This window comes from Xyrauchen texanus, chromosome 15 (genome assembly GCF_025860055.1).
Source record: "Xyrauchen texanus isolate HMW12.3.18 chromosome 15, RBS_HiC_50CHRs, whole genome shotgun sequence".
Classification (NCBI taxonomy): Eukaryota; Metazoa; Chordata; class Actinopteri; order Cypriniformes; family Catostomidae; genus Xyrauchen; species Xyrauchen texanus.
In genome coordinates, this window is record NC_068290.1 from 4,686,621 (window position 1) to 4,702,562 (window position 15,942).

The following is a 15,942-nucleotide window of genomic DNA, read 5'->3' on the forward strand; positions in this document are numbered from 1 at the left end:
TTTACCCAGCAGCTCCGGGACGCCTGCTGGAATTGGTTGCTGGCAGGGGAACCCCGCGGCACCCAGGACATCGTGGACCAGGTGGTACTGGAACAGTTAGTCGCCAAGCTGCCCTGTGGTATGTCCGAGTGGGTCTAGTGCCACCATCCGGCATCGCTGGAGGAAGCTTTCCAGCTGGGAGAAGGCATTTCTGGGTGGCAGTGAACCCCACCCCTGCCCGTCCTCATTCCATCCCATCCCTGCCCCGAGGAGAGTAGGCAGTCCTCTGCCCAGGTTTCTTCCCTGGTTAGGGGGGCGTTTCCCCATGCCTGTGTTTCCTGCTAACCCTGTCCCTCAAACACACGTTTGACCAAGTGAGAGTAGGTCAACAGCTCAGCCTAAAATTACCCTCCCATACCAATATTTTTTAATGATTAAAAGTTGGTTGTATCGAGTGATGCAGGACATGCAAACAAAAGAAAACACAACCCAATTATTAGAAAAGAAATTATTTTCCAGGCGGCTCATCAAAATATGATGGCTGGCCAAGAAAAACACTCAACCGAATAATGTCCTGTGTTTCATGGCCGGGTATTCACGTAGATGTTCGCAGGTGGTGTGCAGCGTGCCCTGAATGTCAGTTGGTGAATCCACGGCCACCCCAAAAGCCCCTATGAAAGAATTGGTATGGACCTCATCAGGCCATTCAAACGTCAGCGTGCAGATATCACTTTGTATTAGTCTTGGTGGATTATGCAACATGATAGCCGGAAGCAGTGCCTGTACGCAACATCTCAGCACGTAGTGTTGCAGAGGCACTCTTCAAAATCATCTCCCGGGAGGGGATTCCGAAAGAAATCTTCACCGATCAAGGCACTAACTTTATGTCATGAACACTACACGAGCTGTATGAATTATTGGACATTAAATCGATACGGACAAGCATGTATCACCTGCAAATGGATAGCTTGGTTGAACAGTTTAATAAAACCCTAAAAAACATTATTTGTAAGTTAATAAGTGGGATAAGTGGTTGGAACCCCTATTATTTGCTGTCCGGGTGGTCCCACAAACCTCCACAGGGTTTTCCCCCTTCAAGCTCATGTATGGGTATAGGCCACGTGGCCTGCTTGATGTCATAAGGGAGACCTGGGAGGAAGGGCCTTCACAGAGCAAAAATGAAATTCAACATGTTCTTGACCTTAGAGCAAAACTACACACACTGGGGCGGTTTACAAAAGTATTTGCTTTAAGCTCAAGAATAGCAAAGCCGGCTCTATAATAGGGGAACCCAATAATGAGAATTTGCACCAGGAGTTAAAGTCCTTATATTACTGCCCACCTCAAGCTCTAAATTATTCGCCAAATGGCAAGGGCCCTTTGAGGTTACACGGCAGGTCGGAGACCTCGATTATGAGGTTAAGCGAATGGATAGGGGTGGGGCACATCAAATTTACCGCCTCAACTTCCTAAAATCATGGAGAAAGGTGGTCCCTGTGGCCTTGGCAATGGTATTACCAGAGAGGGCGGAGCTCAGTCCAGAGGTGAGTCTCAAACCTAATCCATTCACACCGGTCCAGTGTGGAGACCACCTCTCACTGTCACAGCTCATAGACATGGCCAAGTTGCAAGAGGAATTCAAAGGTGGTGTTCTCGCCTCTCCCCAGTCGTACAAACCTCATAGAGCACCATATTGAGACCACCACAGGGGTGGTAGTTTGTAGCCGCCCCTATTGCCTTCCTGAGCACACAAAAAAGGCAGTTCAGGAAGAGTTAGAAGCAATGCTCGAGATGAGCATAATAGAAGAGTTGCACAGCAATTGGGCCAGCTCGTTGTTTCTAGTACCTAAGAGTGACAGAATGGTCCAATTCTGTGTGGACTATCGGATGAACAAAGTCTAAATTTGATGCATACTCAATGCCCCGGATTGACAAATTGCTCGATCAGTTGGGTGCGGCTCAATTTTATTCAACCCTGGATTCAACAAAGAGACCTTAAAAACAGACAAACACGGCAGAGAAGGGAGAGATAGAATGAGTCGACTGTTCCGTGTTGGCGTCTGTTATCCATAGAGTGTCTGATCTATTTGAGTGTTACTAAGAAGTTAACATTTATTTTGAGTGTTAAACTGTTGAAGTGAAAGCACCAGAGAAGAGTACACACACAATACAGAGAGGCAAAGAAATAGAGCCTTATCTGACTGGATCACTGCTACCGTATCCTCCTCATCAACGAACATTGAGAGTGTTACAATTAGTTTTATTGATATAAGCAGAGGGAGAACGAAACAGGCGAGCACTTTACCATTATGAGCTCAAATGCGTCTGTGATATGTGGATCGTTTAAATGAAACTGTGTTGCACACTGGCCTATTATTGTAGTAACCTGATGGCACGTAACAACAAAACGAACCATAACTGGTAGTTTACATGTCTCAGTTGCTTTACATGCAAGCAGGCAAAAATTGTGCAAATGGAAAATTTTGCGGCCAATGCTGATAATTAAAAAAGTCAGAATATTGGCCGATTTATCAGCCTCTGCGATATATCGGTTGACCACTAATGGTAATACCATGTTTTTATGTACAATTGTAATACCATGTTTTTTTTGGATATGAACCATAGTAATACCATGTTTTTTTTGGGCATGTACCATAGTAATATTGTGTTTTTTTTGGGACATGTACCGTAGTAATAAAAAATTGTATGTACAATGGTAGCAATACCATGTTTTTGGATATGTAGCATGGTAATACCATGTTTTTTCGACAGTACTATAGTATTACCATTCTTTATTCGGGGGCTCAGTGGTTGAGGCTCAGGGTTACTGACCAGAAGGTCGGGGGTTCAAGCCCCAGCACCACCAAGATGCCACTGTTGGGCCCTTGAGCAAGGCCCTTAACCCTATCTGCTCCAGGGGCGCTGTATCATGGCTGACCCTGCACTCTGACCCCAGCTTAGCTGGGATATGTGAAAACTAATAAATTTCACTGTATATATGCAAAAAACTGTGTGTATAATGTGTGACCAAAATAAAGGATTCTATCTTTATGTACAATGATGGAAATACAATGCTTTTTATTTACATGTACCATGGTAATAGCATGTTAATTGGGACATTATAGCTAGTAATACCATGTTTTATTTAACTTTAGTTTTTTTTGAACATGGTACAATAGTGATAAAAAGTTTTTTTATATGGTCACATGGAGGGCGGTGGGGGGGACTACCATGGTATATGAATATGGTAATCATATGAAAACTCAGCACCATGGCATAGCTCATAATACCACCACAGTTCATTATTGTTAGACAATAGGACAAAATGTTTCTAAAAATCCAACATTTCGAAGCATTCAAGCATAACTTTGCATGCGTTTACATAGTCCTGTTGTCCTGCCCCTAATCTTTTAAACTGACCCCCAACCCCCTCCCCCCATATCATCCCGCTGTTATAGAATAATCCTTTCAGTGTCATTATCCAGTCCTCCAATCTGCCAAAATACAGTTCTGTGAAAAAGTATTTGCCCCTTCTTTATTTCTTCTTTTTTTATGTATTTTTCTTACTAAATTGTTTTAGATCTTCAAACGAGATATAACATAAAACAAAGGCAACCTGAGTAAACACAAAATACTGTTTTCAAATATATATATTTTATTGAAGCAAAAAAGTTAGCCAACACCTATATCAACCATGTGAAAAACTAACTGCCCCCTTAAACTTAATAGCTGATTGTGCCACCTTTAGCAGCAACAACTGCAACCAAACGCTTTTGATAACTGGAGATCACAACGCTGTGGTGGAATTTTGCCCCACGCTTCTTTACAGAACTGCTTTAGTTAAGCCACATTGGAGGGTTTTCAAGCATGAACTGCCCGTTTAAGGTCCTACCACAGCATCTTAATTGGGTTCAAGTCAGGAATATGACCAGGCAACTCCAAAATTTTAATTACGCTCCTTTTGAGCCATTCAGAGGTGGACTTACTCCTATGATTTGGATCATTGTCTTCCTGATTAATCCAGTTGTGCTTGAGCTTCAACTCATGGACTGATGACCGGACATTCTCCTTTACGATTTTCAGGTAGAGAGCAGAATTCAAGTTTCCCTCAATTATTGCAAGTCACCCTGGACCTGAAGCAACAAAGCATCCCCACACCATCACACTACCATCACCATGCTTGACCATAGGTATAATGTTCTTTTTGTGGGATTCTGTGTTTGATTTACGGGACCCCTGTCTTCCAAACTGTTCCACTTTCGACTCATCAGTCCACAGATCATTCACCCAAAAGGTTTCAGGATCATCAAGCTGTGTTTTCAGACATACTTGAATGTTTTCTGGGTTAGCAATGGTTTTCACCTCGCCACTCCTCCATGGATGGCATTTTTAATATATCAATATTTAAATATTTGGCATATCAAATATACACATAATTACACAACACAATATACAGAGATAATAAGATTAATAAAAAGCAGTGCTGATGTATATTGATCGTGAGAGATCAAGAGTTCAAAAGTCTGACTGCTTGGGGGAAGAAGCTGTCATGAAGTCGGCTGGTGTGGGTCCTGATGCTGCGATACCGCCTGCCTGATTGTAGCAATGAGAGCAACCTATGGTTTGGGTGGCTGAAGGTATATATGTCCTGGCGGGAGGGAAGCTCACCTCCGATGATGTGGTCTGGCAGTTTGCACCACCCTTTGGTTGAGGGGAGTGATGCTGCTGTACAGGCAGTGATGCAGCCAGTCAAGGCACTCTCTACATCTGAGATGCTGTTCTTGAGTAGAGCTCAAATATCGCGCAAAGCTACGAAGACTAAAAATAGCCGCGAGTGCATCACCAGCCTGTGCGTGAGTTTGGGTCAACAGAGCAGCACATTCACGAACGCGCTGGCGCTGCACATACTATATATTTACTTATTAAACACAGCCTTTTGTGATTCACAGAGCTATTGCACATCTTCAAGTGGCTTTGAATAAATTGTACGAGTCATATGAACTGCTTTAATTGTGTTATTATGGTTCTTTTATGTTATTTTTGGAGCTTGACAGTAACGAACATGACTAACAAGCAGTATCAGATTTGGATCAGGCTCGGACCAATACCTATCTGTCTAAAAAAGCTTCAGTATCGGAGCTGATACGATCCAGGTATCGGATCGGTGCATCCCTATAATGAATGCAGATTCATAGATTTGAGGATTTAGGAAATAAGGGGCAAATACTTTTTCACACACTTTTTGGTACTGGATAACAGATCATTTAAAAACTGTATTGTGCATGTACTCAGATTGCCTTTTTTATATTAGATTTTGTTTGAATGTTTGAAAATTTTGTATGAGATGTACAAAAAAACAGAAGACGCCTCAGGGTGGGGGCAAATACTTATTTCGCAGCACTGTACATACAGACCAACACAGCAGAGCCACTGAGAGCCAAGGCTATGATGTGCTCCAAGAGAGAGATTTAAATGCACATATGCATCATAAAAGCCCAGAAAACTTTGGCCATTCAATCCTAAACACCCACACGATTCAAAACACAATACATAATGGCCTGTGGAGTTAAGCCTCACATCTGCACAACATTAGACAACCTGAGAGAGCACAGTCGCACTCCCACACAATAGACAGCCATCAACATTATTATGACATAAGCTTTGCAGAAAAGTGGCATTTATGGCTAAAGATAGATTTGGTTACTTGAATTTTATGTATTTGCCCATAGGAATTAAAAATCACGAATGAGATCTAGCTTGAATATAAAATGAAATGCTTACTTTTGTAAATATATGTATTTTTCAAATAAAACAGTATAGTCAACGTGAAAAAGTAGGGCGAGACTTTAGAAAACATAAAACAGTTAAGTTAGTAGTGTAACTACTTTTAGTTAGTTAGTTACTCCCCAACACTACAGAAACATTAATTGGGCCTCATTCATGAAATACAATCAGAGCATTGCTGACGCATTTTATCAATCAGAAATTAGCTAAATTAATTGTAAAACAAGTAATGGCCAGCATTGTCCAATCACTGACACCCATGTTCATATATAATTCTACATTCTGAATCTATGTACTAATTACCATTGTACTGCCTGAAACTGATCTTTTGATAGGAAGTTTGGATTGAATGCACGTGGCTTCAAAGGAAAATTACAAGATGCTCCTTTGCTGCTTAATTAGTGAAGAACTTAACCTCCAGCGTGCTGTCTGTCTGCACTGGTCTCAGAACAGTTCGAAATGCACTGTATTTACATCCTATACACACTCACACACACACACACACACACACACACACACACACACACACACACACACACACATACACACACACATACATATACACAGTCAGAAGTTTACCTACACCTTAGCTAAATACATTTAAACAAATATTTTCACAATTCCTGCCATTTAATCGTTAAAAACATTCCCTGTCTTAGGTCAGTTAGGATCATAACTTCATTTTAAGATTGTGAAATGTCAGAATAATAGTAGAGAGAATTATTTATTTTAGCTTTAATTTCTTTCATTACATTCCCAGTGGGTCAGAAGTTTACTTACACTTTGTTAGTATTTGGTAGCATTGCCTTTAATTGTTTAACTTGGGTCAAATATTTTGCCCTTCCACAAGCTTCTCACAATAAGTTGCTGGAAATTTGGCCCATTCCTCCAGACAGAACTGGTGTAACTGAGTCAGATTTGTAGGCCTCCTTGCTAACACATGCTTTTTCAGTTCTTCCCACAAATTTTCTATCAGATTGAGGTCAGGGCTTTGAGATGGTCACTCCAATACCTTGTTGTCCTTAAGCCATTTTTACACAACTTTGGAGGTATGCTTGGGGTCATTGTCCATTTGGAATACACATTTGCGACTGAGCTTTATTATCATGTCTGGTGTCTTGAGATGTTGCTTCAATATATCCACATAATTTCCCTTCCTCATGATGACATCTATTTTGTGAAGTGCACCAGTCCCTCCTGCAGCAAAGCACCCCCACAACATGATGCTGCCACCCCCATGCTTCAGGGTTGGGATGGTGTCCTTCAGCTTGCAAGTCTCACCCTTTTTCCTCCAAACATAACAATGGTCATTATGGCCAAATTTTTAAATTTTTGCAAGCAGCCTTTAAGTTTATGGCGTTATAGGACCCGTTTTACTGTGGATATAGATACTTGTCTACCTGCTTCCACCAGCCTCTTCACAAGGTCCTTTGCTGTTGTTCTGGGATTGATTTGCACTTTTCGCACCAAACTACGTTCATCTCTAGGAGACAGAATTTGTCTTATATATATATATATATATAAATACACACACACACACACACACACACACACACACACACACACACACACAACACTTGACTAAAATGTTTCTCATGATCTTAAAAATCTTTTGATCTGAAATCGTATGCTTAAATGCTTGAAATTAGTTTTTTTTAGACAAAAATATAATTGTGCCACCATATGAATTTATTTAATTATAAAACAATTACATTTTATTTTTAAATTGATGACTTGGACCAAATAATAAAGAATAGCAGCAAATAAGTGCCCAACATTGATGGGAACTCCTTCAAAACTGTTTAAAAAGGGGAACTAATTTGAAGATGCTAAAATATAACACAGTTTTGATTTATTTTGGATTTTGTTTAGTCACAACATAATTCCCATAGTTTCATTTATGTTATTCCATAGTTGTGATGACTTCACTATTATTCTGAAATGTGAAAAAAAATAAATGATTGTAAAGAATAAGTGTTTCAAAACTTTTGACCAGTAATGTGTATGTAGCAAAAATGTTCATGGGAAGATGCAGTTTGTGTTTGATTTTCTCCAAAAAATGAAAGCCCTCTAATGTGACTGGTTGGACAATTTCTTCATTTGGTATGAACTCTACAATTTAGGTTTCATAATTCAGTATAAGCAACGATAAATCACATTCAGTTGATAACATATAGTCCTGTTAAACCCATAAATAAGTACATTGCGAGCAGATGCGTACACAAAACAATGGGAAAAATATAGTAAAAGCCTGCACACTGTCAGCTTGCAAATATTATTAGTTTACAGTGTTTTGGTCAAAGAACAGAAACAGAGAAGGTTAATGGTGGTTGACCTCCTCCAACCGGAGTGAACTGACCATCTTTTACATTAAAGCTTTAGTCTCAAGTATTTATGAAGTATTTTCAAACTTCACTGTAGAACAAAAGTGCTGAACATTAAAAGAAGGAATAGAAACAACCATAAAATCACATCACACTATAGCAATAAAACAAGAAAGCAATGAAGAAAAAACAAACATAAAATCACAACACACAGTGTCCATCAAGCATTAAACGCCAGTACAAACAAAGTTTTAAGTGCGCTTTAAAAATAGAGATAGTAGTGGATCTAATATCAAATGGTAGACCATTTCACAACCCCAGACCAGCAACAGAGAAATCACAATACCCTTTGAGCTTTAAGCGCAACCTGGGGACAGTAAGAACTAATTGGCAGATCTTAATGATCTACATGAAGAATTTATGAGCTCAGTGATGTTACCAGGGGCCATACCATGAACTGCTTTAAAAACAAATAGCAGGACCTTCCATTGAATCCTGTATTGCACCGGTAACCAATGTAGCAAGGCCATTATAAGAGAAATGTGGTCCTTCCTCTTAGCATTTGTGAGAAGCCTAGCAGATGCATTTTGGACTAAATGCAACCGTGACATAGATGCCTAACAAGTCCCCAGATAAAGTGCGTTACAGTAGTCCAGGCAGAGAAGATTAAAGCATGTACAACTCACTCCAGATCACGAACAGCTCAAATCGATTTCGGTTTGGCAATGGCTTGTCAAATTTAAGAGTGGAATCAAAAAATACACCCAAATTTGTTACTTGGGTTTGCAAACTAGCAGCCCATGGACCTAAGCCATTAATAGTATCTACACAACATAAATTAGATCCCAAAATAATCCTCTGTCTTATTTAACTGGAGAAGATTTCATCCCATCCAACTTTTCATCTCTTCAAAATAGATCGGTGAGGAACACCACAAGTAATGGGTACTGTGGAAGAAGGAAAATCTCCAATCCTAACCGAAAAAGATCTACCCTCAAGGTAGGATGGAAACCATCTTAAAACTCTACCTTGTAACCCGACAAGGCGACTAATGAGAATCGCATGGGCTATTCTGTCAAATGTTGCACTAAGGTACAATAAAATGAAAGCAGTATGATTTCCTGAATCACCATTTAGTAACAGATCATTGGCAAAGCTTTATGTAAAACCATTTTTTTGACCTCTTGGATCGTTTGATTCACAAAAGAACCTCCCATGACAGCAAAAACACGTAAGGACAGTAAGTTCCTCACTTTCTTTGAGACGCTATTGTGTTTGCTAAATCTAACTGTTGACGTAAATGCATGCCATTTATAAAAACGATTTCATCACTGTTCTGCATAGATGTTAAAAGCATCTAAAAAAGTGAGACTGGTGCCTTCCTTATATGCCTTTTCATGGGCGTGGATTTTGATAACTGTGAATGAACATGCACCCCCTATTTACGAATGTTTGGCATTCACTAACATACACACATTTAACGAACAAATCTGGGGTGTACCCAGCATGTTGAGTTTTCAGGAAGGTCCATTTATTGCGTAAATTACTCCCAATTTACTCATATATTTACACAAGTTTCATTAATGAGGCCCATTGTCTGCCAAGAACATAAATACTGGGAATATAGATAGCGTCAACTTTGGAAATGCCTTTTTCAAAGTCTAATTAGCTGAACGATCAACACCAATTTCAACAACAGTCTTTTCAATGTCTATCCCTCACAGAATTGTTTTTATTTCTGCCACTACTCTGAATATGGTCCATAGTAGGGATGCACTGATCGGATACCTGGATCGGTATCAGCTCCGATACTGAAGCTTTAAGACGAATTGGGTATCGGGTCCAACGAGCCCGATCCAAATACGATACTGTGTGTTAGTCATGTTCGTTAATGTCAAGCTCAAAAAATGACCATTAAAACACAATTAAAGCTGTTCATATGACTCATGCATTTTATTCAAAGCCACTTGAAGACGTCCGATAGCTCTGTGAATCACAAAAGGCTGTGTTTAATAAGTAAATATATAGTATTTGCAGCACCTGTGCATTATTGAATGGCGCTGCTTTGTTTACACACATACACACCCGCGGCTATTTTTAGCCTTTACGCACTGCGCAATATTTGAGCGCTACTCCACGAACAACATCTCAGATGTAGATGCTCAATAGTTTGGTTCAATTATAATATGCATTTAGAACTGCACCGGAGGTCCATTTGACCAGAATTTGAATAAGAAGCGAATTAAACTACTTTGAACTTCCCTACAAACAGACACATACAGGACTTCCTGGAGAGTTCAGAATGTCAAAATAAAAGCCTGAGGGTTTTAAATGTGCACGATTTTAATATATCACTTCGTATTTAAAATTAAGAGTCAATAATAATAATATTAATAACAATTTATTATTATTATTATTGTCATCATTATTATTTGGATCGGGATTCGTATCGGCCGATGAGATTTCCGGTATCGGAAGCGGAAAAGTGGTATCGGTGCATACCTAGTCTATAGTTGAGAAACTCTGAACTGGAACACAAAGCCAAGCTGTTTGATTCCTCAATGTGGACACTGCAATGGTGGGAGGGAGGCAGTGTGTGTGGAAAACTGGATGTGACTGCTAAAGTGTCTTCCGTTGGCTCGCAGCACTAGCGATGGAAACAAACTGAGAAAATTTACCTGCAGAGCTTCCAGGAAACGAAAAGAGCCAAGGCGACGTCCTCTCGGCACTAGACAGAATGTGGAGTTGTGTAACATTTCTTTATAGTCATACCTGCAGAGAAAGCAACAGAGGAAGGACATATTACAGTGTGGCAAGCAAACATCCTGGACCACAAAACAGTTAGCATTAATTCCATTTGTACAGAAACAGAATTATTGCTCGTCCTAAACTTCCACTGATCAAGACTGAAGTGCCTCAATGACTCACAAGCAAAATGCATGAGTTGAGATGTTCAAATGTTTTGTTGTCTTTATAAATTTGGGTTCTTTATATAAGGACTTGCAGGAGAACAGACAATTCCTGGCACCAACTGAAGTCATTTCAAGGTCTTTAGTGGTCTTCAAACACTCTTAATTGCATGTCAACTATATATAATGGGGCAGTGGTGGCTCAGTGGTTGAGGCTCAGGGTTACTGACCAGAAGGTTGGGGGTTCAAGCCCCAGCACCACCAAGATGCCACTGTTGGGCCCTTGAGCAAGGCCCTTAACTCCAGGTTGCTCCGGGGGGGATTGTCCCTGTAATAAGATTGTCCCTGTAATAAGTAAGTCGCTTTGGATAAAAGCGTCTGTCAAATGCATAAATGTAAATGTAAATATAATCTATAAGCATGAATATTTTGTTAAGGTTCATTGTGCTGTGAAAATGTCAAATGTCTGATAGACCTTGATTGAGCAACTGCAGATTTTTTTTTATATCTGTAATCAAACTGGAGCAAAACAAACAAACTTCCATCAAACTTAATACAAATGTATGCCATTGAACATCACACTTAAAATACTATAACATTATGTATGCAACATAACATCGCTATCTCACACATTTTAGATAACTAATATATGATTTAATGTCTAGAAAGGCTCAAAAGCCACCCTTGTGATAGTGAAGTATGTTCAGAAATGCATACTGTGGGTCAAATGGTATGAAGCCAGTTTTTCTTGTCCGACAACACAAAGGTCTTTCTCTCTTGCACATTCTCTGCACCTCTCCCCTGTTCTCAACCCTCCTCGGTCTCTCTGGTGATAAATCGATGATGCAATGATTAGTTAATCCATGCTCTTTAGTGCTAATGAATGAGCAGGCTAAGATGCCTGAAGACACAGAGATGAACTGAGCTTTCATCTTTAGTGCCATGTTTTAGTGAGCTGCTTATGTATGCACCATTTTGAGGAATCACAGGTGTGCCATGCTAAGGCTGTTCCAAATGTTAAAGGTCTTAGATAACACCTTTGGCAGCATCACATGTATCTTTTGCAAAAAGGGAAATCCCATTTTGTATTCTGAGCACTTATAATGCAACATGAGCTTAGGGTATAAAATCCATCCGAACGGTGAACAAAGCGAGAGAATTCAAGATTATAAATATAACTCAATACTACAAAGTATTAATAAAAAAAAAGATAAAAGTTCAAATTGGACTCAATATTAAATCAATATTTGGATGGAAAACCTGCCTTTATTATTTGAAACTAGATTTTACGGTGTTTTATTTGTCACAATAATCTGCTCAGAAACCATAAATGTTTAGCCAAAATTATTGTTCCTCCGATTGAAATCAAACACCATTGTAAGCCATTTCTGAGCTAATAAAGTGATCAATCAAACAGACAGAAAGAACAAAACAACATACAGAAAGAATGATACACAGTAAAAAATAAAAATAAATGAATAGAACAACAGATAGAACAGCAAAACAATAGAAAGAACGAACGAATGACAGAAAGAATGAACAATAGTAAGATCGAAATGACTAACAAACCACCGTTGGAAAGAACACACAAACAAATGACAGAAATAACAAATGAATGAACAAACAAACAAATGAAAGAAAGAGGACTATAGAAAGAATGAATGCAGAAACGAATGAATGACAGAAAAAACTAAAGAGCAAGCAATAGAAAGAAAAACTAAAACTAACAAAAGATACAAAGTATGAACGATAGAACTAATGACCAAACAGACGAGTGAACAATAGATATAAAGAAAGAACAAACAATAGATAAAAAGAACAAACAATAAAAAAAAGAACGAACGTAAGAAAGAATGAGCAAACAAATGATAGAAAGAACAAACAAATGATCAATAAAAGAACAATAGAATCTTTTGATACAAAGAAAAAACTACAGAACAGAAGAACTACAGATAGAAAAATAGAAAGAAAGAACGAACAATAGATAGATATAATTTACTAACAAATTGGAAAGAACGAACGAAAGAACAATAGAAAGAAGGAATGGTAGAAAGACCGAATTATAGACTTAATGAATGATAGAAAAAATAACAAATGACAGAAATAACAAAAGAATGGAAAAAAAAGAATAAAGAATGACAACTGACATGTGAATAATAAATAGAAAGAACAAACAATAGAAAAAACTATACAAAATAACAAATGCAAGAAATAATGAGCAAACAAACAATAGAAAGAACAAGCAAATGACCAATAGAGAAAAGAACAAACAATATGATCTTTTGATATCAAGAACAAACAGAACAAATATATAGAAAGAATAAATAACAGATAGAACAAACGACAGACAGAAAGGACAAACAAATGATAGAAAAATGAATGATAGAAAGAAAGAACTAACGATAGATTGAATATGGAATGAGCAAATGATAGAAAATAAGAACAAATGACAGAAAACAAATGAACAAACAAAAATGAAAGGAGGAATGAATGATAGAAAAACAATCAAACAAGTAAATGAGAGACAAATAACGAATGATTGAAATAAAGAACGATAGAAAGAACAAACGAACAGACGAGTGAACAACAGATAGAAAGAACAAACGATAGAACAAATAAAGGAACGACAGAAAGAATGAACTAATGATAGAAAGAAAGACCGAATGATAGACTTAATGAATGATAGAAAGTAAAAACAAATGACAGAGAAAACAAATCAACAAACGAATGAATGAATGATATAAAAACAAAAACAAGAGAACTATAGATAGAAAGAAAGAACGATAGACAGAACAAACGAACAGACAAGCGAACTATAGATAGAAAGAAAGAACGAACAGACAAGCGAACAACAGATAGAAAGAACGAACGATAGACAGAACAAACGAACAGACGAGCGAACTACAGATAGAAAGAAAGAACGAACGATAGACGGAACAAACGAACAGACAAGCGAACTACAGATAGAAAGAAAGAAAGAACGATAGACGGAACAAACGAACAGACAAGCGAACTACAGATAGAAAGAAAGAAAGAACGATAGACGGAACAAACGAACAGACAAGCGAACTACAGATAGAAAGAACGAACGAACGATAGACAGAACAAACGAACAGACAAGCGAACTACAGATAGAAAGAACGAACGATAGACGGAACAAACGAACAGACAAGCGAACTACAGATAGAAAGAAAGAACGAACGATAGACGGAACAAACGAACAGACAAGCGAACTACAGATAGAAAGAAAGAACGAACGATAGACAGAACAAACGAGCAAACTACAGATAGAAAGAAAGAACGAACGATAGACGGAACAAACGAACAGACAAGCGAACTACAGATAGAAAGAAAGAACGAACGATAGACAGAACAAACGAACAGACGAGCGAACTACAGATAGAAAGAAAGAACGAACGATAGACAGAACAAAAGAACAGACAAGCGAACTACAGATAGAAAGAAAGAACGAACGATAGACAGAACAAACGAGCGAACTACAGATAGAAAGAAAGAACGAACGATAGACAGAACAAACGAGCGAACTACAGATAGAAAGAAAGAACGAACGATAGACAGAACAGACGAACAGACAAGCGAACTACAGATAGAAAGAAAGAACGAACGATAGACAGAACAAACGAACAGACGAGCGAACTACAGATAGAAAGAACGAACGATAGACAGAACAAACGAACAGATGAGCGAACTACAGATAGATAGAAAGAACGAACGATAGACAGAACAAACGAACGAACTACAGATAGAAAGAAAGAACGAACGATAGACAGAACAAACGAGCGAACTACAGATAGAAAGAACGAACGATAGACAGAACAGACGAACAGACAAGCGAACTACAGATAGAAAGAAAGAACGAACGATAGACAGAACAAAAGAACAGACAAGCGAACTACAGATAGAAAGAAAGAACGAACGATAGACAGAACAAACGAGCGAACTACAGATAGAAAGAAAGAACGAACGATAGACAGAACAGACGAACAGACAAGCGAACTACAGATAGAAAGAAAGAACGAACGATAGACAGAACAAAAGAACAGACAAGCGAACTACAGATAGAAAGAAAGAACGAATGATAGACAGAACAAACGAACAGACGAGCGAACTACAGATAGATAGAAAGAATGAACGATAGACAGAACAAACGAACAGATGAGCGAACTACAGATAGACAGAAAGAACGAACGATAGACAGAACAAACGAACAGACGAGCGAACTACAGATAAAAAGAAAGAACGAACGATAGACAAAACAGATGAACAGACAAGCGAATTACAGATAGAAAGAAAGAACGAACGATAGAAAGAACAAACGAACAGACAAGCGAATTACAGATAGAAAGAAAGAACGAACGATAGACAGAACAAACGAGCAAACTACAGATAGAAAGAAAGAACGAACGATAGACAGAACAAACAAGCAAACTACAGATAGAAAGAACGAACGATAGACGGAACAAACGAACAGACAAGCGAACTACAGATAGAAAGAAAGAACGAACGATAGACAGAACAAACGAACAGACGAGCGAACTACAGATAGAAAGAACGAACGACAGACAGAACAAACGAGCAAACTACAGATAGAAAGAACGAACGATAGACAGAAACGAACAGACGAGCGAACTACAGATAGAAAGAAAGAACGAACGATAGACAGAACAAACGAACAGACGAGCGAACTACAGATAGATAGAAAGAACGAACGATAGACAGAACAAACGAACAGATGAGCGAACTACAGATAGAAAGAAAGAACGAACGATAGACAGAACAAACAAACAGACGAGCGAACTACAGATAAAAAGAAAGAACGAACGATAGACAGAACAGACGAACAGACAAGCGAACTACAGATAGAAAGAAAGAACGAACGATAGAAAGAACAAACGAACAGACAAGCGAACTACAGATAGAAAGAA

At 38.6% G+C, this 15,942-nt stretch overlaps 1 protein-coding gene across 1 annotated transcript in view; it reads right to left on the minus strand.

Annotated features, from left to right (window-relative positions):
• Positions 1–15,942, minus strand: part of ext1a (exostosin glycosyltransferase 1a) — a 101,119-nt gene that overhangs the window by 34,882 nt on the left and 50,295 nt on the right. The window contains exon 2 of the mRNA XM_052144240.1: positions 10,766–10,859. Within this exon, the coding sequence (XP_052000200.1) occupies positions 10,766–10,859 (94 nt within the window). The remainder of the gene's footprint in view (positions 1–10,765; positions 10,860–15,942) is intronic.